This window comes from Polypterus senegalus, chromosome 15 (genome assembly GCF_016835505.1).
Source record: "Polypterus senegalus isolate Bchr_013 chromosome 15, ASM1683550v1, whole genome shotgun sequence".
NCBI classification, from domain to species: Eukaryota; Metazoa; Chordata; class Cladistia; order Polypteriformes; family Polypteridae; genus Polypterus; species Polypterus senegalus.
Genome location: NC_053168.1, coordinates 73,058 through 89,268, shown reverse-complemented (window position 1 = coordinate 89,268; position 16,211 = coordinate 73,058). Strand labels below are relative to the sequence as shown.

Genomic DNA, 16,211 nt, shown 5'->3' with positions numbered 1-16,211 from the left:
TGTCACGTGTTCTGTTCGTGTCCATCTGAAGTGGCAGGCCTGGCTCAAGAGTGTCTGCCATGCTGCTCATTTACAGACCATACAAACTTAAGGGAGCCCCTTGTAACTCCTTGTGTCGGTTTGTGTGCCCACTTCGCCCCGTGCAGTGTAACCACTGACCCCCTGGGTGGCACTGCACCAGCACCACGTGTCGAATGAGCGTTTGCCCGACGACGGCTGTGCGTGCGTGAGGTGCGTTCTTTAGGTGAGAGATGTTCGCAGACTCCACCTGTGGTACGCTGAAGGTAACTGGCATACGGCTACCAGGCTATGACAGGGCAACATGACCTCACAAAATACGCATTCAAAGGTTTGCGCCAAGTCTGTGCAATTCTAAACAAACCTCGTTTCATTCAGCGACGCGCCGCCTCACTGGAGTCCAGACTTGTGGGCACCTTCAGTGTTCTTTTTAGAAACCCTTCACCTTGGCAGGTAAGTAGCAGTCGTTCATTAAAGCGTCGTTTGCATCCCTCAGCGATGCTGTTAACTTCGCTTCACGTGAAGCAGCATTTGAAAACGGACACCTGGGATACGCCGGTCCTCCGTGGTCCACCGTGTGGCTGCTGAGCGTCTCTTGTGGCATCTTTGGCTGCCATCTGGCAATTCCGATGAGTCACCAGACCCCCGCCTGGCTCCTCCATTTCTCCTCTTCTTAACCCTTTGCCAGATTTCAGCGCTCAAATCTCGTTCTTCGCTGGTGCAGTCAAATAAATTGTTTCAGCTCTTGCAGCGCACTTTTGCCACAGCACAGTGACGTGTCCTCTGTTATCGCGGATTCCTGAAGGAATCTGTGTCTGTGTGTGAGCGGGCATCTCGATGGGCATCTCCTCTCGCCAACAGCTCGGAGTTCCACTGCTTACTTCTGTCAGCTTCTGTTCTGTGCTCCAGTTTATAACACACGGGGGTCTGCCTTGGCAGCATGGGGCACAAGGCCAGGGACAGCCCAGACCGAGACCCCCGGCCATGGCAGATTAATCCCATTTGTGCAGCACAGTGTTGATTCTGCACTCCCTCGCCGTCGGCCCCCAGAGGTTTGAGTGGCACATCCATACCCTGGCATGACCGTGTGCCACCTTATACAGTAACGCACCACGTCAGTCAGTGCCAGACATCTTTAGCTGGGATGAGGTGGCCACCCGTGTGTCCAGCCTGATGGTTCCTGCTATTTGAGATGTAGGGTCCCCATGAGTGGCACCTCATGGTCTTGAGCTCAACTTTGTGCTCTTTCAGTGTCCGCCGTTACCACGCAGCGAGGCTGTGCTCAGGCGTGTGTGCCAACGGGCAGGCGTGCCCAGTATGGCACTGTTGGGGTCTGCGGTTGGCGCCACACACCCCCCACGCTCTCCAGTTTGGTTCTACTGTGAATCAACTTGGCCAACGAGACCACCACCTTTCTGCTGGGTAAAGCGACTTCAGTGGCGTGTGGGGCAATCTGGGTCAGGGTGACAATGCATGTGGGGACGCCGAAGGCGGCTGAGCCACCCCGACTAACCCAGGGCTCTGCGCTCGGCTGGCACTCCGTGTCTTCCTCTTTTCATTTGTTTGTTTATTGAGCGGAGAGCCCAGCATCAGGTGAGCTTGGCATCAACTCCGCTTCGGCTCTGCGTGGCGTTCACCGCTGGCTTGATTGCCCTGAACTCCACAGAGGGCCCTGACTTAAAACATCGGGCCTGGCTCGTCTGTCACTTGTCCCCTCGCCTCTTAGAATTAAAAAAAGAAACAACACAAGAAAACCCAAAAATAAAGCTAAACGTCAATATATGTAAAGTAACCAGTGAGCCCGTCTACTGATTATTAACACCAGAAGAAAATAAAGCAAAAGGCCATCCCATAATAAACACCCCGATCCCCGGGATGGCCATCCCAAGCAACCCACACAAAAATACAGCAACACGTTCGATGTGACCTGAAGAAAGAGCAAGACGCCCGAACGGGAGACACGGGGACACATAAGTATAAAGAAACAGAAATGGACAGACAGACAGACAGACAGACAGACCTACGTATTTAGATCACAAATTCAGTCCATTGGAAGGACGACGGGGGCAGTCAGATTGCGGACAATCGAGCTAAGATGGCTGACGGCCTACGGAGGTGGCCACCTCACCAGCCTCGTGCCAGCGCTCAAGTCGAGACGTTTCTGCTCTTCTGTGCGTCTCCTCGCCGTTACTTCAAGCGACTTCTCTTCTCCCAATCACCTCCTTCCTGCCGCTTTTTAATTCCAGCGCTCCGACCCTTCATTGGCTGTCGGCCTTCCAGATGCCGTCAATCACCGCCTCGCAATCCCCGATCCTGAAAGGCTCGACCACCTGAATGTGAGTGGAAGCCCCCCGGCACACGATAGACAGACGAGGCACGCACAGCGGTAGAACTCCTCATGTGGCAGAGCGGCAGTTTGGATTCTTGAATCGTATTCGGCGTGTCATGTTATTCCTTGTTTTCCGTATTATTTTGCGTTTCTGCCGTTAATGTCTTCGTTTGACGTTCGTTTTCTGGCCTGTCCTCCTCATGCGGCACCTCGGGGGTCAGGGCCTATTAGGTAACCCGAAGTCCTAACCCTAAACTTCACCCCCTCTTTGGTATGACAGGCGCTGCCATCTTGGGCCCAAGTCCTCCTCGGGTTCCCTTTCTCCAGCGTTTCATGGTTTGCTTCCCAAGCTCTCGGATTTCCCACCCGAGTCCCATATTTCCTTTCTGGCGGATGTCTGGTTCTCTTTTAAATCTTCCTGTCTGCTTACTAATGTGTGACGTGTTTCACTTTCAGAGCAGACGCGCACACGTCTGTATTGTTATCACTACCTCTGTGCCCCCATAATAGTTGGTAATTATAACACGTGCCCGGGTGTGGGTTTCTGGATTTTGCTTTATTTGATTCTGTTAATAACAACGCCGGGCATTTCCTGCCAGGACTGCTGCTGGTTTTCTTCTCAGCACACGTGCACCGTGACTCGCACTTCTCTCGTGTTACTGCGTATTGTGCATTCAGCGCCGTGCCATCCTTCACGGTACTGCTGACACTGTCATAAAGGTGGTTCTGCCACAGTTCTGGCACCACTTTGGCACTGAAACATCGTTTTCTTAAGCATGAGTGGCAAATACAAATGTCAACCCGCCAGTCAATAGCGATGCTCGGATTCCGGGTCTCAAAGAAGCCTCGCCAACTGTTCATGGCCCTCACCGTCTTCCTAGGGCTGTCCTGGGGGTGAGCGAGCAGCTGCTGCCCACTTGTGCCCCTCACAAGTCTGCAAAGTGGTGGAGGTTTCTGCTGAGCCACTCCTCAAAGCCAAGCACCACGGGATTGAGCCGCCGCGTCAAGTTCAAGTCGCGCTCCGGCCTCATCCTGTAGAAGCGGAACATGTTGGCCAAATCCTGGGCGCCTGGAAACGGCAGCTTTTCATATTCCTCTGGGGAGATCTGGGAAAAAAAACAACAAAACAATTGACAAAAGAAACGAGAGTGGCAAGCAAAGCAGCGAGGTGATGGCAGCATTGGCACGAGGCTTATAGACAAGCGCTTCATGATATGAATGCCACTGAGGGCACGGGGACCCCCCTCAGGTGTGCGCCCACGGCTGTCGTTTCAGGGTCCTTTCTCGATTGTTCATTTCGCTTCATCTTGTGACCTTCCTGCTGAAGCATCGAGTCTCATCTGTGGAATGAGACGGATCTCCTGGTATGTGGGCATCTCCGAACCGCCAACTCTCTGCTCATTTCCGAGGGCTAAAAAGCATCACATTCTAGAAATGTCAGCAGGGTGAGCTCAGCTTCAGCTCCTCTCACTGTAACAAGCGGAAATCCTCCGTGTAGCCACCAGTGCCAATCCATCCAGTGCCACCCCAGGATACCAACATCAGAATCGAGACCTTTTACTTTCAAAAACAGTTGTGCCCTCCACAAGGAGACGGTGAGAGCTGAGAAATGCTAGGCCTGGACATGATCAGGGTTTGGCATTGCCCTTTGTTGGCAGAGAGATGCCAGTAAGGGGAGATGGGCACTGCCAGGGAGCCTCAGATGTGTAGTAGGCAGGGAGGTGCATGTCGCACACCTTCAAGGACACAAATGAGGTTTGTGCAGCACACCAGAGGGCTGGTGACCTTGCCGGACCCTTCACTGATAGCGACAGGGGGGTCAAGCTGGGCATATCAATGGCAGAGTGGTGGCACTGTCACCCTTCAGCAGGACAGAAGCCCCCCGAGTGTTCTTTTAAGCTCCAACTGGGCACTGTGCCATTGTGGCACCGCGGCATGATATTTCAGTGTCTACTGTGGGCCACATTACCTTTGGTTGGCGATAGCAGCACCAGCTACGGGTCGGGCTCACATCGAGAGAATTCTGACTCGTCTTTGTCGCCAGCCCAATCTGAGTGCTGAACGGGGAAAGGCGACTATGCAGAGAGGAATTGGACCTCCCGCTTCATTGGCGGGTAGCAGAAAACCCCCTTCCAGTGCCCACCAAGAGCTCCTTGATGTTTTCCTGCTGCGTCGTTTCCAGCGTCAGGCTGAATCCTTTAGTCTCGTCACGGTGGTGTATTGTGAATGTAAGGGGAGCCCAACGAGTTAAAACAGGTGGGCACGGTGGGGTGGCATGAAGCCCAATGTGGACCCTTTGTGCCCTCGAGTCAGCCGAGACCTCAGCAGAGCACGTTCAAGTCTTTGTGGCATCAGCGTGTGTGCCCTGTGAAGGACTGGCACCACCCTAAACTGGACGGGGTGGATACACCAGGGCTCCCAGCGTGAGCCCAATGACCTTGCCGAACTCGTGTGGGCGGCCCTCTCTGGGGTTTGAACTTTGAACTGTGTCACTTTAGGAGACCCGCCATCGCTGCAGGTGCCACTTTGGAAAACCTGAGCTGCTCTACAGCTGCCCTGTAAAGGGGAGAAGATGGGGGTCCACCATTGAGAGCAACTCAGGAATGGAGGGGCAAGAAGTGTAAGGGGACAAACAATGGAAAGTGCAGAGCAACGTAAATAATAACGCAAAGTAAAATGAGTAAGACATGAATAGCGGCCCGCCTTCCTTCTAGAAGTGTCCAGAGTTGACATGTAAAAAGAATCAAGGAAAGCTGGCTAAAGAACGGCGATGGCGAGGCGTACAATATGGAGGGCACACAGGCACAACAGAGAGGAGGGGGCGTTGTGTGGATGTGGACAAGGAGCCCATCTTAGTGAGGACGTCTGGCGTCATCTGGAAATCATCGGGAGAGAGGGCTTATTAGAGGAGTGTGTTACAGACCACCCAATGCAGAATGCGCATCTGCTTAGTAAAATTAAAAAGGCAAGTTTACAGGGGGGTATTGTAGTCATGGGGGGCTTTGACTATCCGAATATTAACTGGGATAACTTTGGAGCCAGAGGATCACAAGAGCAGGAGTTTTCAGACGTAATCAGTGACTGTTTTTAACACAATGAGAGGTGAATCGTAGAGCGTATGAGAAGATGAGAGCCGTGAACCATTGAGAAGGACATCAACATCATGGAGGCTGAAGGGCAGTTGGAGAGGAATAGCAGATAAGGCGAGAGACGACCAAAGAGATTCTTAATAGTAAGAGAAGAGTCAAGGAGGAGGTGAAGGGCATCAGGAATAGCAAAGGGGATTAAAAGATACGGACAGTGAAAGAGCAGACACCCTAGACTCACGTTTATCTGAGGTCACCTCAGAGCAGTGACAGGGACTACTAAGGAGGTGCCGAGGGATTTGGAAGAAGTGGAGGGAGAAGAGCTGCTCAGATTAAATAGGCTGACATCACACAAATCACCAGGACCAGATCAGATTTACCACAGAGTTCTTAAGGAGACCAGCGAGTTCAGATAGAAACCCTTGACACAGATTTGTACGAAGTCACTGCGCACTGGAAAATGACAAATATCATCACGTTACATAAAAAGGGTGGCAGGGCAGATCAGAGCAACTACAGACCAGTAGGCTTAACGTGAAACATCACAGGAAAATTAATGGAAGGAATTATTAAGGAGAAGATGGAGCAACACATGGCAAGGACAGGACAGTCAGTGTGGGCTCAGAAGAGGGAGGTCGTGTTTTACTAACAGGCTGGAATTCTAGGAGGAGATGACTGATGAGGACTTTCAGAAAGGTGCCACATGAGAGGTGGGCATCAAACTAAAAGAAGTGGCAGTTCAGGGTGTGGGTGTAGAATTGGCTCAGGAGGCACAGGGTGATTAGGCGGAGTGGTGGCTCTGAGGCTCGGGATCTGTACTGGCAATCGGGAGGTTGCCAGTTCGAATCCTGTAAATGCCAATAGGGACTCTGCTCTGTTGTGCCCTTAACCTCTTTGTAGTGAGAAAAGCGCAATATAAATACAATTATTATTATTATTATGGTGTGAGGACCCTCATCAGAATTAAGAGTGGTGACCGGCAGGGGGCAGTGAGGGGCCGCTGCTATTTTAATAAATATAAATGATTTAGATAGGAATATAAGGAACAAGCTGGTGAAGTTGGCAGATGATACCAAGATAGGTGGATTGGCAGATAATTTGGAATCCGTTATATCATCACAGAAGGACTTGGACAGCAGACAGGCTTGGGCAGATTTGAAGATGAAATTTAATGTCAGTAAATGTAAAGAATTACACATAGGAAGTTAAAATGTGAGGTCTGAATACACAATGAGGGTCTGAAAATCGAGAATCCACCTCATGAGAAGGTTTAGGAGTCACAGTGGACTCGACACTCTCACACATCTGAAAAGAGCAAAAGCAGAAAGCCGTGTGCCCACCTCAGCGGCCCTGATGCTCCTCTTCAGCTGCCTGGACAGAACTTCTGCGTACTGCTGGATGGTCAACCGCTCGGCGCTCAGCCCGATGTCCTTCCCAATGTATTCGCTCCGATTCTTCAGAATGGTCACCACCACCGGCCCAAGGTCTTCCACGGACATGCCATCCATTGGAATATCGGCCATTGGAATCTCTGCAGGTCAGAAGAAACCAAAAATGACATTTGAAAATGTCCTCATCCCCCTTCACCACCCTGCTGTCAGTAGGAAGGAGAAGCGGGCAATGCCACTTAGGCCGGGCGAGGTTGCCAGAGATATTAGGACTCTAATTTAGAGTGTTCTGCTCAATCTCGCCGTCCCGTTGCTCTGAGCGTCTCGACCTTCGTGCTTCTGATTGAACACACGAAATGTTTATTCGAGTTTATTGGTTATCGATAAATCACAAACTACACACACGCAGCTCTGCCCGCACGTATCCAATGAAACTCACAGAGAACGGCTCAAAGGTGGGCACCAGTGCAAACGTCACTGTCACAGGGGGTCTCACAGAGCATCATGGGAGCTTCACGCACACACAGCAATGGCCGCCTGTGATGCCCTCACTGTCCAGTGTGTGTTGAGTGGGCACACTCTCTGTTTGCCAGCCTCGGTGTCCAAGAAGACTAATTAGAGGGGAACTCTGCCATCTGGTGGACGTTTGTCCGATTTACTGCTGGGGTCCTCTACCCTTTCTCTATGGCAGACCACCCAATCAGACCCACGTCTGCTTCCTTATGCATCCTCAGATAAATCGGCCAGAACTAAGATACTTGGAGTCCTTCACTGGGCATCCTGCCCATCACACAACTCCTTACAGAAGCTGTAATCAGAGGGCCAGCAGCCCACCACTCCACGCCAACGACAAACAGAACAGGAGACAGCAAACGGGCAGCCAGGAAGGGGCACAACAACAAAGCCTGCTGGGGGCAGCGGTGACATTTACAGTAGGAATTAAGGCACAGTGGTGGCGAGCTCACTGCAGTACGTTCTGGCATCACTGTGGCACCAGGATGAACTGTTACAGTGTCGTATCTCTGTGGCACCAGGGTGAAGTCTTTGGAGATCTGAGAGGGTGGGCTCACTTCTCATACTGTGTGCCCCCCAGCAAGTGAATTAAAGTTCTTGTTTGCCAACTGGAAACACCATCTCAGTCGTTGCACTAAGATGTCAGCCGGACACACAGGAACAAAGCTGAACACCTAAAACACAAGCAGATGGCACGCGCCAGTGGCATGTAGTCGCTAACCTGACGCACCGCAGGCTTTCTCAGCGTCTCTGCTGTCTGTCACTGTGCACAGCCGGTGGTCCTCTTCAAGCCCCCAGGGTCATAGGGCGTCTCTGAGGGCCATCACACTTTGCTAGAATCGGATATGAAAATTCCATTCTGCACCAACGTCACGTGTGCCAAGAGGTCTGGGGGGCTCTGATGCCCGAGCACAAGCCGGTGGTGGTCTTTCAATGCCCCCTGCAGCTTTCGCCCAACATTCACCATAAAGCCACGGCAGAGCAGTCGAGGATCTGCCAAGCTGAAGACGACACTCACTGCCATCTCTGCTATGGCAGGTCGACACGGCGGACCACCATACGGCACCGCTGCTCGATCGTCCTGCTTCCATTCCTGAGTGTGTTTGGTCATCCAGCCACATCCAAACTCTTCTTTGAGATCTCGTCCTTGTGGGCAGCCTAGCCCCCCCATACCACCCTGGCATTCTGCTGAGACAACAGGCCACGAGATTCTCGCTCTGCTGCTCTAAATCCAAATCTCATCACTGCTATCAAAAGTTGACGTTGATTTCTCACCTGCGGCCTCATGTATGAGCGGTGGGTGCGCACAGAAATGTTACGTAAGAGCGTTCCAAACGTTCAAATCGTGATGTATAAAACCTACACTTGGCGCACATTTCCACGGAACCTCATACCCTGGCATACACAAGTTCTGTGCTCGGTTTTGCAGACTGGCGGCACCCAGCGTCAAAGCAGTGCTACTGTTCCCGTGTGCTTATCCCTTCGTTTTCCTGACGCGGCTTTAGAAATACACCGAAACTAACCGCATGTTGTTTATTAGGGTAACGCATCAGATTGCGATTGACCAGTAACCATATAATGGGCACAGGAAATGAACACCAGAGCTGCTGTAGCGTCGTTACTCTCACTTCTCCTTCTTCTTCTTCTTCTCTCAGTGACTCCCGTTAGGAGTTGCCACAGCGGATCATCTTTTTCCAGATTCCTCTCACTGCACCACTCGGAGTATTTAAATCGCTGTATCTGAGTGGGAATCACAGCAGCAGCTGATCGGAAAGAGAATCTTCAGGATACAGCATCATGGACACGCTGTCTCAAAGCCTTTCCTGTACGGACCTCGCGGTTCACAAACAGTCGGTCAGCCATCAGGCGCTCCTGGTAGATCTGTGAGGACTTACAAGTACAGTCACCTCACTGGAAACTGGCACTCCAGTTAGAATATCACACAACCCGCGCGCCACTTTATAAAGCGCGTATTCACATAAGATGACGAGATCATTTGCAAGATGAAATGCAGCAAAATACGTTGACTAAATTATACAGATAAAACTTCATTTAAATAATCGGTATTGTTAATATTTAAACATGTGAGACACGGTGCCGCAGCGCCAGCTAGTTCACGGATTGTTCCTGCCTCGCGCTGTATATTTACTGAGACTGGCGCGACACTGGGAGGATAGACAGATAGAATAATTAAACACGTACTATGAAGATATTTCAATGTTCCTTAAACGTTTTGAAGAATCGGCGCTGTAAGCTCACAGATGGCTTAACGTCTGTCACTGAGCTGATTGTGTGGCAATTGGAATTGGAGGTCAGTACGTTTGAGAGAGACAGGACTGCTGCGATAAATTATTTCATCAAAGGTCGCGCATGGCACAGCAGCATTACTTTAACATGGCCTTCTCGTAACTTCACTTTAACTCAATCCTGATACTCTGCATGTTCAGCTCTTCAGAATTACTATTCATGGTGGCTCTAAATTCTGTACTGACCCCAACTCTCTCTTCTGTTTCTTTTTACGGTTTCTTTGTGGTGGCGACCTGCGCCACCTCCACCTACTCAAAGCTTCATGAGGCTCCAACACTGATGGACTGAAAGGCAGAAGTCCACGTGACCATCATCATCAGGTCCTTCCGTGAGAACCCTGAATGTTTCATTTATGTGAGGTAGAATGCCCAGAGGGGACTTGTCAGGTGGTCTCGTGGTCTGGAATCCCTGCAGATTTGATTTTTGTCTCCAGCCGTCTGGAGTTTTTTTTTGTGTTTTTCTGTCCCCCCTGGCCATCGGACCACCTCACTCTTATTCTATGTTAATTAATGTTGACTTATTTTATTTTCTTACTGTGTCTTTTATTCTTCATTTTGTAAAGCACTTTGAGCTACTTGTCTGAAAATGTGCTATAGAAATAAATGTTGTTGTGCGAGACGTGACCAATCACTGCGCCACCGTGTGCCCATGTGCCCATTTAATAACGTGCTTGAACTCCTGTCATCATGAAAATGACATCACGTATACATCTCAGTATTTGAGTTATTCAGAGAGCTGTGATGTCACGAATGTCATGGACTCTGTGACCAGTTGGTTTAAGAAGCACGTAGTGATTGACACGCAGAGCACATTGAAGATCAAATACAAAACAAAGCAGTTAACGTGCGACTTTAATTACGATGGGATTTGAGAAACTAGTAAATGAAACGATTTTAAGATGACATTCATGATGTTCTACTTTAATGACAACATAAACTGCGTGATTAAAGTGGAAATGTCGAGATTCAAGTTGACATTTCCTGCTTTTTCCCACTGTGTGCCTTTTTTTTCTGTACCCTAATAAGCGGTCATGTGACACTCAGACGGTGGGCTACAACTCGCCTTTTCATGGCGACTTTGATATGTGACAACTTCTTTTTTATTTCGGTGCTGTGCGACTTTGTGAACTTGAACTTTCGAGTTTCTCAGACACGCTATGTCATTCGATCGACTTCCGTTTGTTCTTCATTCCACTGTTTTACGTTTTTCTTTGCCTCCACTTGGTATTCACTGAAATTCTTATATTTTCCCCCGTACTTTTCCTGTTGTCTTTTTACAGAACGCTGAGCTTAAGGGCGATTTATATTGATTTGCATATTCAAAGAGGCGTGATTCTGGGAGGAGTTGGGGGCGGGACAGCAGACGCGTGCACGTGCGTTACTTTTCACGCTGACCGGGATTTATGGAGTGGACGAACGTGGAAGTTGACGAACGCACAGATTTATGCATCTGGATTTTTTTGTGCATACGCACATTTCCGCTTTTGTCCGCACGCCGTGTTTTAGTGTGAAGTCTACGCACGGCGTTATGCATGAGGCCCCAGGAACAAATGGCACAGCAGCACTAGGCGTCGCTTTGTTTCTTAGTTTGCACAGATGGCACCATGCCAAGTGGTACCCAACGGCCACTGTCCCTGCCACACTGCATTTGGTTTTTTGCCTGTCATTCAAGTGCCACCATTAACAACACGCACATCGAGCCCATGACCCGTTGACATGAGGCACTCAGCTGGAAGGCCCGAGTTCCCCTGGCATGCCTGTCAGCTTCTCTCTGAAATCCTGAGAGCAACTGTGCCAGTCTGCTTTATGGTGGGGTGGACCAGTCGTCGGCCCAGCCAAAGGGTACGCTTGCACTCCAGGAAACACACGTGGCGGTGAAACGTAGAAGAGAGAGGAGCTCATCTTAAGTGGGCACAGAAACAACACGCCAGCCCCATGTGATGATAAGGACCCATTCGCCATTCACAGCTCTGTGTCACTTACACTGGCACCTGCGTTCAACTCGGGGGACCTTGTGGGGGTGGGGGGGGTCCAGGGCCACTTACACGGTTCTGCTGACCCAAGTCAAGGGGTCACTTCGTACCACCAGCCTCCTGTGGTTTGAAACACAACTGTGCAACTTGAAGTGAAACTTGTCCACCTGGGGTTGTGCCAGCTGCTGGGGCACTGGTGACATCTCATTTGGTGGCCTGGCACCATGTGCTGCACACAGTGGCACACATCAGGAGAAGACAGTAACTAATTAACAGACATCACTAACCACAAAGGTGACTGACTGGCATCTCGCAATAGATAGATAGATAGAGTGAAAGGCACTATATAATAGATAGATAGATAGATAGATAGATAGATAGATAGATAGATAGATAGATAGAGTGAAAGGCGCTATATAATAGATAGATAGATAGAGAGTGAAAGGCACTATATAATAGATAGATAGATAGATAGATAGATAGATAGATAGATAGATAGATAGATAGATAGATAGATAGATAGATAGATAGAGTGAAAGGCACTATATAACAGATATATGGCCAAAGCTGTTCTGTCTGGACTGCGGGTTTCAGCACATCCCTGTCCCTCATGCCAGCTTTCTGAAGTTAAACTGATTTGGGGGTCCTGTGAGCAAAGTGGCACCAGTTAATTCTGACTGAAACAAATGGGCAACTGGCACCACTGAGTAATCTGCCCAGTGACAGGGTGCCACGGAGATGGCAGAGCAGACTTTCTGACTGCCTTACTGAGTTGCTGGCATTCGTTCAGGATGGGATGTTGCTGTGAGTCATGCCATCGAGTTGGGTCAGAGGATGAATGTGCTGATGGCCCGGTGCCTTCATCCCCAAAGTCATCCTGGCTCCGAACAAAAAAGCCACCCAACCAACTCCACCTGGCATGAAGTTTAGCCATCTTCCCTGAGGCGGCCAGGTGTGTGCCACTGGGTGGTCCCGTCCCTCTGTGGCTGCTGCTTTTCTTCTTCTCTTTCATACATCTACTGAGCCCACCCGGCAGGACACGACACTTGTGTGCCCACAGCCCAGTGGCATCTGCACGTCTCTCTCACAGAAGACCACGTCAGACCCGGACTGCAGCACGGCACACTCACCATACTCACCCAGGCGATATCCTCCTCGCGGCTCTGGCTGTGGCCTGAAGTGCTCGATGAAGTTCTCAAAATAGCTGGGCATCCTCAGGCAGGTGGCAGGAAGGCTGATGTGGCGCAGGTGGCGCTCCACTTCCCCTTTGCCATCAAAGTGGCTCACCTGCAGCCTCCCGCCCGTCAGACGATTCACGTCCTCCAGGCCGCTGAACACGACGTGCCTCACGCCCACCTTCTTTGCCAGGTCGCCAACTGCCTTACCCTACATGAGGGCAGAAGAGAAGAGCGTCAAAGTCAGACAGATGGCCAGGGTACCCATAGGCCATCTACACCACCTGGCACAACATGCAGACATCCGACATGAGAACAACAAACCACCAAGCAGGTCTGAAGATAACCCTGGAAAGGGACTTGCCAACCTGACTGGCATCACTGCCCGACTCAAGGTGACACATGGAAGACACGCACACAAGGCCGATGGCAGTGAAGGCAGAAGGACATCGAAGAGCAATTCTGGGGCTCCGCCCACCACCGCGTGCCGCCGTCGACTCAAGAAACGTTTCAGGCCGGGCACGATACTCCGACAGTTTCGCTAACGAAATGCAAGACGCTGGTGAATTCAGAAAAACCAAAACACGGCGGCACACCGACCCCCAAACTGCACTGGAGGAGGCCCACCCTCTGGGCATAGGGGGGCCGAGAAAAGGGTCTTCATGTCCCCGAGTGCGTAAGCCGTGTCACCCACAATCGCATGGCCCACCTGACCCCACTTTTCACGTTTATTCCATTTTGTTATATAAAGTACACACACACACACACGCACACTGGCCGACCCACCGAGACCCCCACAGTGTTGACGCGAACACCAAGCCATAGCCGCATGCCAACCAGACGATCACGATTTCCATAAGTGGGCTTTGGCTTGGCTCCGAAGCCCTAATTCTTACAGCAAAGCAGATTTTGTCACCATAACCACCTTACTTATCACTTCAAATACCTCCAAATGCCAGCAGTGCCAACCTGTGGCCATTGCCCAGCACTCCAGGTGACACACCCTGACCTCAAATGCTATAACAAGTCTACAGCAGGTGACACTTGCCACTGCAGTGCTGCACAGTTAAATGGCCAGGCCATTGTTCACCCATCCATGCCCTCCCCTCGCCAACACCCGGCCCAGGGCAGCGGGAAGTCAGAGGAGTCTGTGAGGTGTGCCAATGGCCAGGCCGGAGTCCATCTTACCTGAGTAACCTCCCTCTCTTTGTCACCGAGCTCCCAGTAATCGGTCACCAAGAAGATGGCCGAGGCGCCGTCCAGTGCCAAGCGGAGGCTCTCCGGCCGCTCCAGGTCCGCCTTGACCACTTCAGCACCCAGCCTCGCCAGTTCCCTCGCTGCCCGCTTCCTGGGGTTTCGGGTCACGGCCCGAACATGGAAGGAGCCGTCACTGAGCAGGGCTTTGGCCACCGAGCCCCCCTGAGCGCCTGTTTGGGAAGAAGATTCCAGATTAATCCACTTGTGCTTGAACGTCACATTTGCTGGGTGGCAGGGGGGGGGCAATTTCTTTTTTTTTTTTTCTTATCCAATTTTCATTTATTTTTGTTTTCTTGGAACTTTTCTTTGACATCTGTAACGCACTTTGAGCACATCCTGTGTATGCCCACCTCCCCTGGCATGAACTGGTGGTGTTGTTGGGGATAGAATTGGCACACATCACCAGTGGTACGTCTGCATTAAGGGCCAGTGGGCACAGATGTTGCACCATTACGTGTTTCAAAGGGCCCTCAGTGGGGTACTTCTTGCTTTTTGGTAGTTGGGGGCTGCCAGCCTGTCCGTGCCAGCCTCTCCCTGCAGTGTTCTCCATTTATCGACGGGGCTTTGCTGACTGAGGGGCAAAAACTCCACCAGTGCCACAGTATTTAAAAAAAAAAACAAAAAGATGAACGAGAGGACAGCAGTGGGCACAAGCCACCGCACTGATGGGGCATCCTGAGCTGCCACCAAGCTTCAGTCAAAAGAGGGCACAGAAGGGCCAGGCCTGGAGAAGATCGGTCACTTGCTGGCCCCCAGAACTCCATGCCAGTGGGGGTCCAGTGCGGTTCCTGCCCGCGTCTTTAAGTTCTAAATTTGAGCTGCAGGTAGACATGATGTGACCGGGCGATCAGGGCACCTCCTATATAGTGCCCTGCATACGTGGTCCAAACTGGCATTACGTCAAATGGCAGCTGATGAGTGGGCGCTACATACACAGCGACAACGAGATGGCCGACTTTTACACAATCGGCTCGCGGAAACGGAAAAGCTGCGCACCGAGCGAGCGGGCCAGCGCCCGAACACCGCGTTCACGGGGCCGCGAGGCATCAGGACGTCACCCAGGCCGCCGTAAGAGCAGCGCACTCACCCGTAGCACCGAACACCACCACCGCCGGCCTCCCCGACATGCGGCCGATCAACGGAGTCAAAGTGCAGACAGCGCGCCGGCGCTCTGCTGCCCTCTGCTGGACGGCGGTGGAAGTTCACCAATACCCTCCAACGGTCCAGACACCCGCCACCCAGGCGTCAGCAGCTCCCCCTTTGGGCTGCCACGTACCGGCCTGGCATCCCCTTCAGGGTAGCATCTCCCCAGTAATTCCCAGAAGCCCATTTGTAAGCTGGAATGCCACAGGGACGCTGCAGACAGTGTGGTGCCACCCTATTTACTGCAGGCCAGGGCTTGTCTTGGTGAAGGTGGCACATTTGGCTTGGCAGGTTTCGTTTACAGTGTGCAGTGCCACCCTATTTACTGCAGGCCAGGGCTTGTCTTGGTGAAGGTGGCACATTTGGCTTGGCATGTTTCGTTTACAGTGCCACCCTATTTACTGCAGGCCAGGGCTTGTCTTGGTGAAGGTGGCACATTTGGCTTGGCAGGTTTCGTTTACAGTGTGCGGTGCCACCCTATTTACTGCAGGCCAGGGCTTGTCTTGGTGAAGGTGGCACATTTGGCTTGGCAGGTTTCGTTTACAGACAGTGCGGTGCCACCCTATTTACTGCAGGCCAGGGCTTGTCTTGGTGAAGGTGGCACATTTGGCTTGCCAGGTTTCGTTTACAGTGCCCCATTTCTCCAGCATTTCCCTCCCCTTCTCCATTGAAATTTCATTCCCAACTCGTTGTGGTCCCCACTCGGCCCCCGTGGCCACTGCTGAGCCTCCTTCTAGCAGACCTTGGCATTCAGAAGTGCCACTCAAGATGACCAAATCCTGGGTAACCCCACTTGAGCCTTCAAGCTCTTCACTCACCTTGGCATTGGCAGTGCCACACAGATGAAGACGACCGTTTCATGAATGTACGTAACGTGTGCGTTTCTATTTATTATTTTTTGTCGTCTCTCCATTTGTGTGAAGCCTTGTACCTCGTTACCATTTAAAGGTGCCACACACTTCACGGGTCTTCACTGGCACGTCCCGCTCAATGGCGGCAGCTTCACAGACGACCACAGGGTGT

General features: G+C 51.4%; 1 protein-coding gene across 2 annotated transcripts; it reads right to left on the bottom strand.

Annotated features, from left to right (window-relative positions):
- Positions 1-2,884: 2,884 nt before the first annotated feature.
- On the bottom strand, positions 2,885-15,238 carry LOC120515616 (nmrA-like family domain-containing protein 1). Of its 2 annotated transcripts, none has more exons than XM_039736738.1 (5): positions 15,133-15,238; positions 13,977-14,215; positions 12,744-12,999; positions 6,774-6,964; positions 2,885-3,453 (listed from the first exon to the last, which is right to left on the bottom strand). In XM_039736738.1, the coding sequence occupies exons 1-5, from the start codon at positions 15,170-15,172 to the stop codon at positions 3,274-3,276; spliced, it is 906 nt and encodes a 301-aa protein (XP_039592672.1). In that variant the 5' UTR covers positions 15,173-15,238; the 3' UTR covers positions 2,885-3,273. The 2 variants fall into 2 exon arrangements, with proteins under 2 accessions (XP_039592672.1, XP_039592673.1); XM_039736739.1 differs by having other exon boundaries at positions 12,753-12,999.
- Between the last annotated feature and the right edge of the window lie 973 nt (positions 15,239-16,211).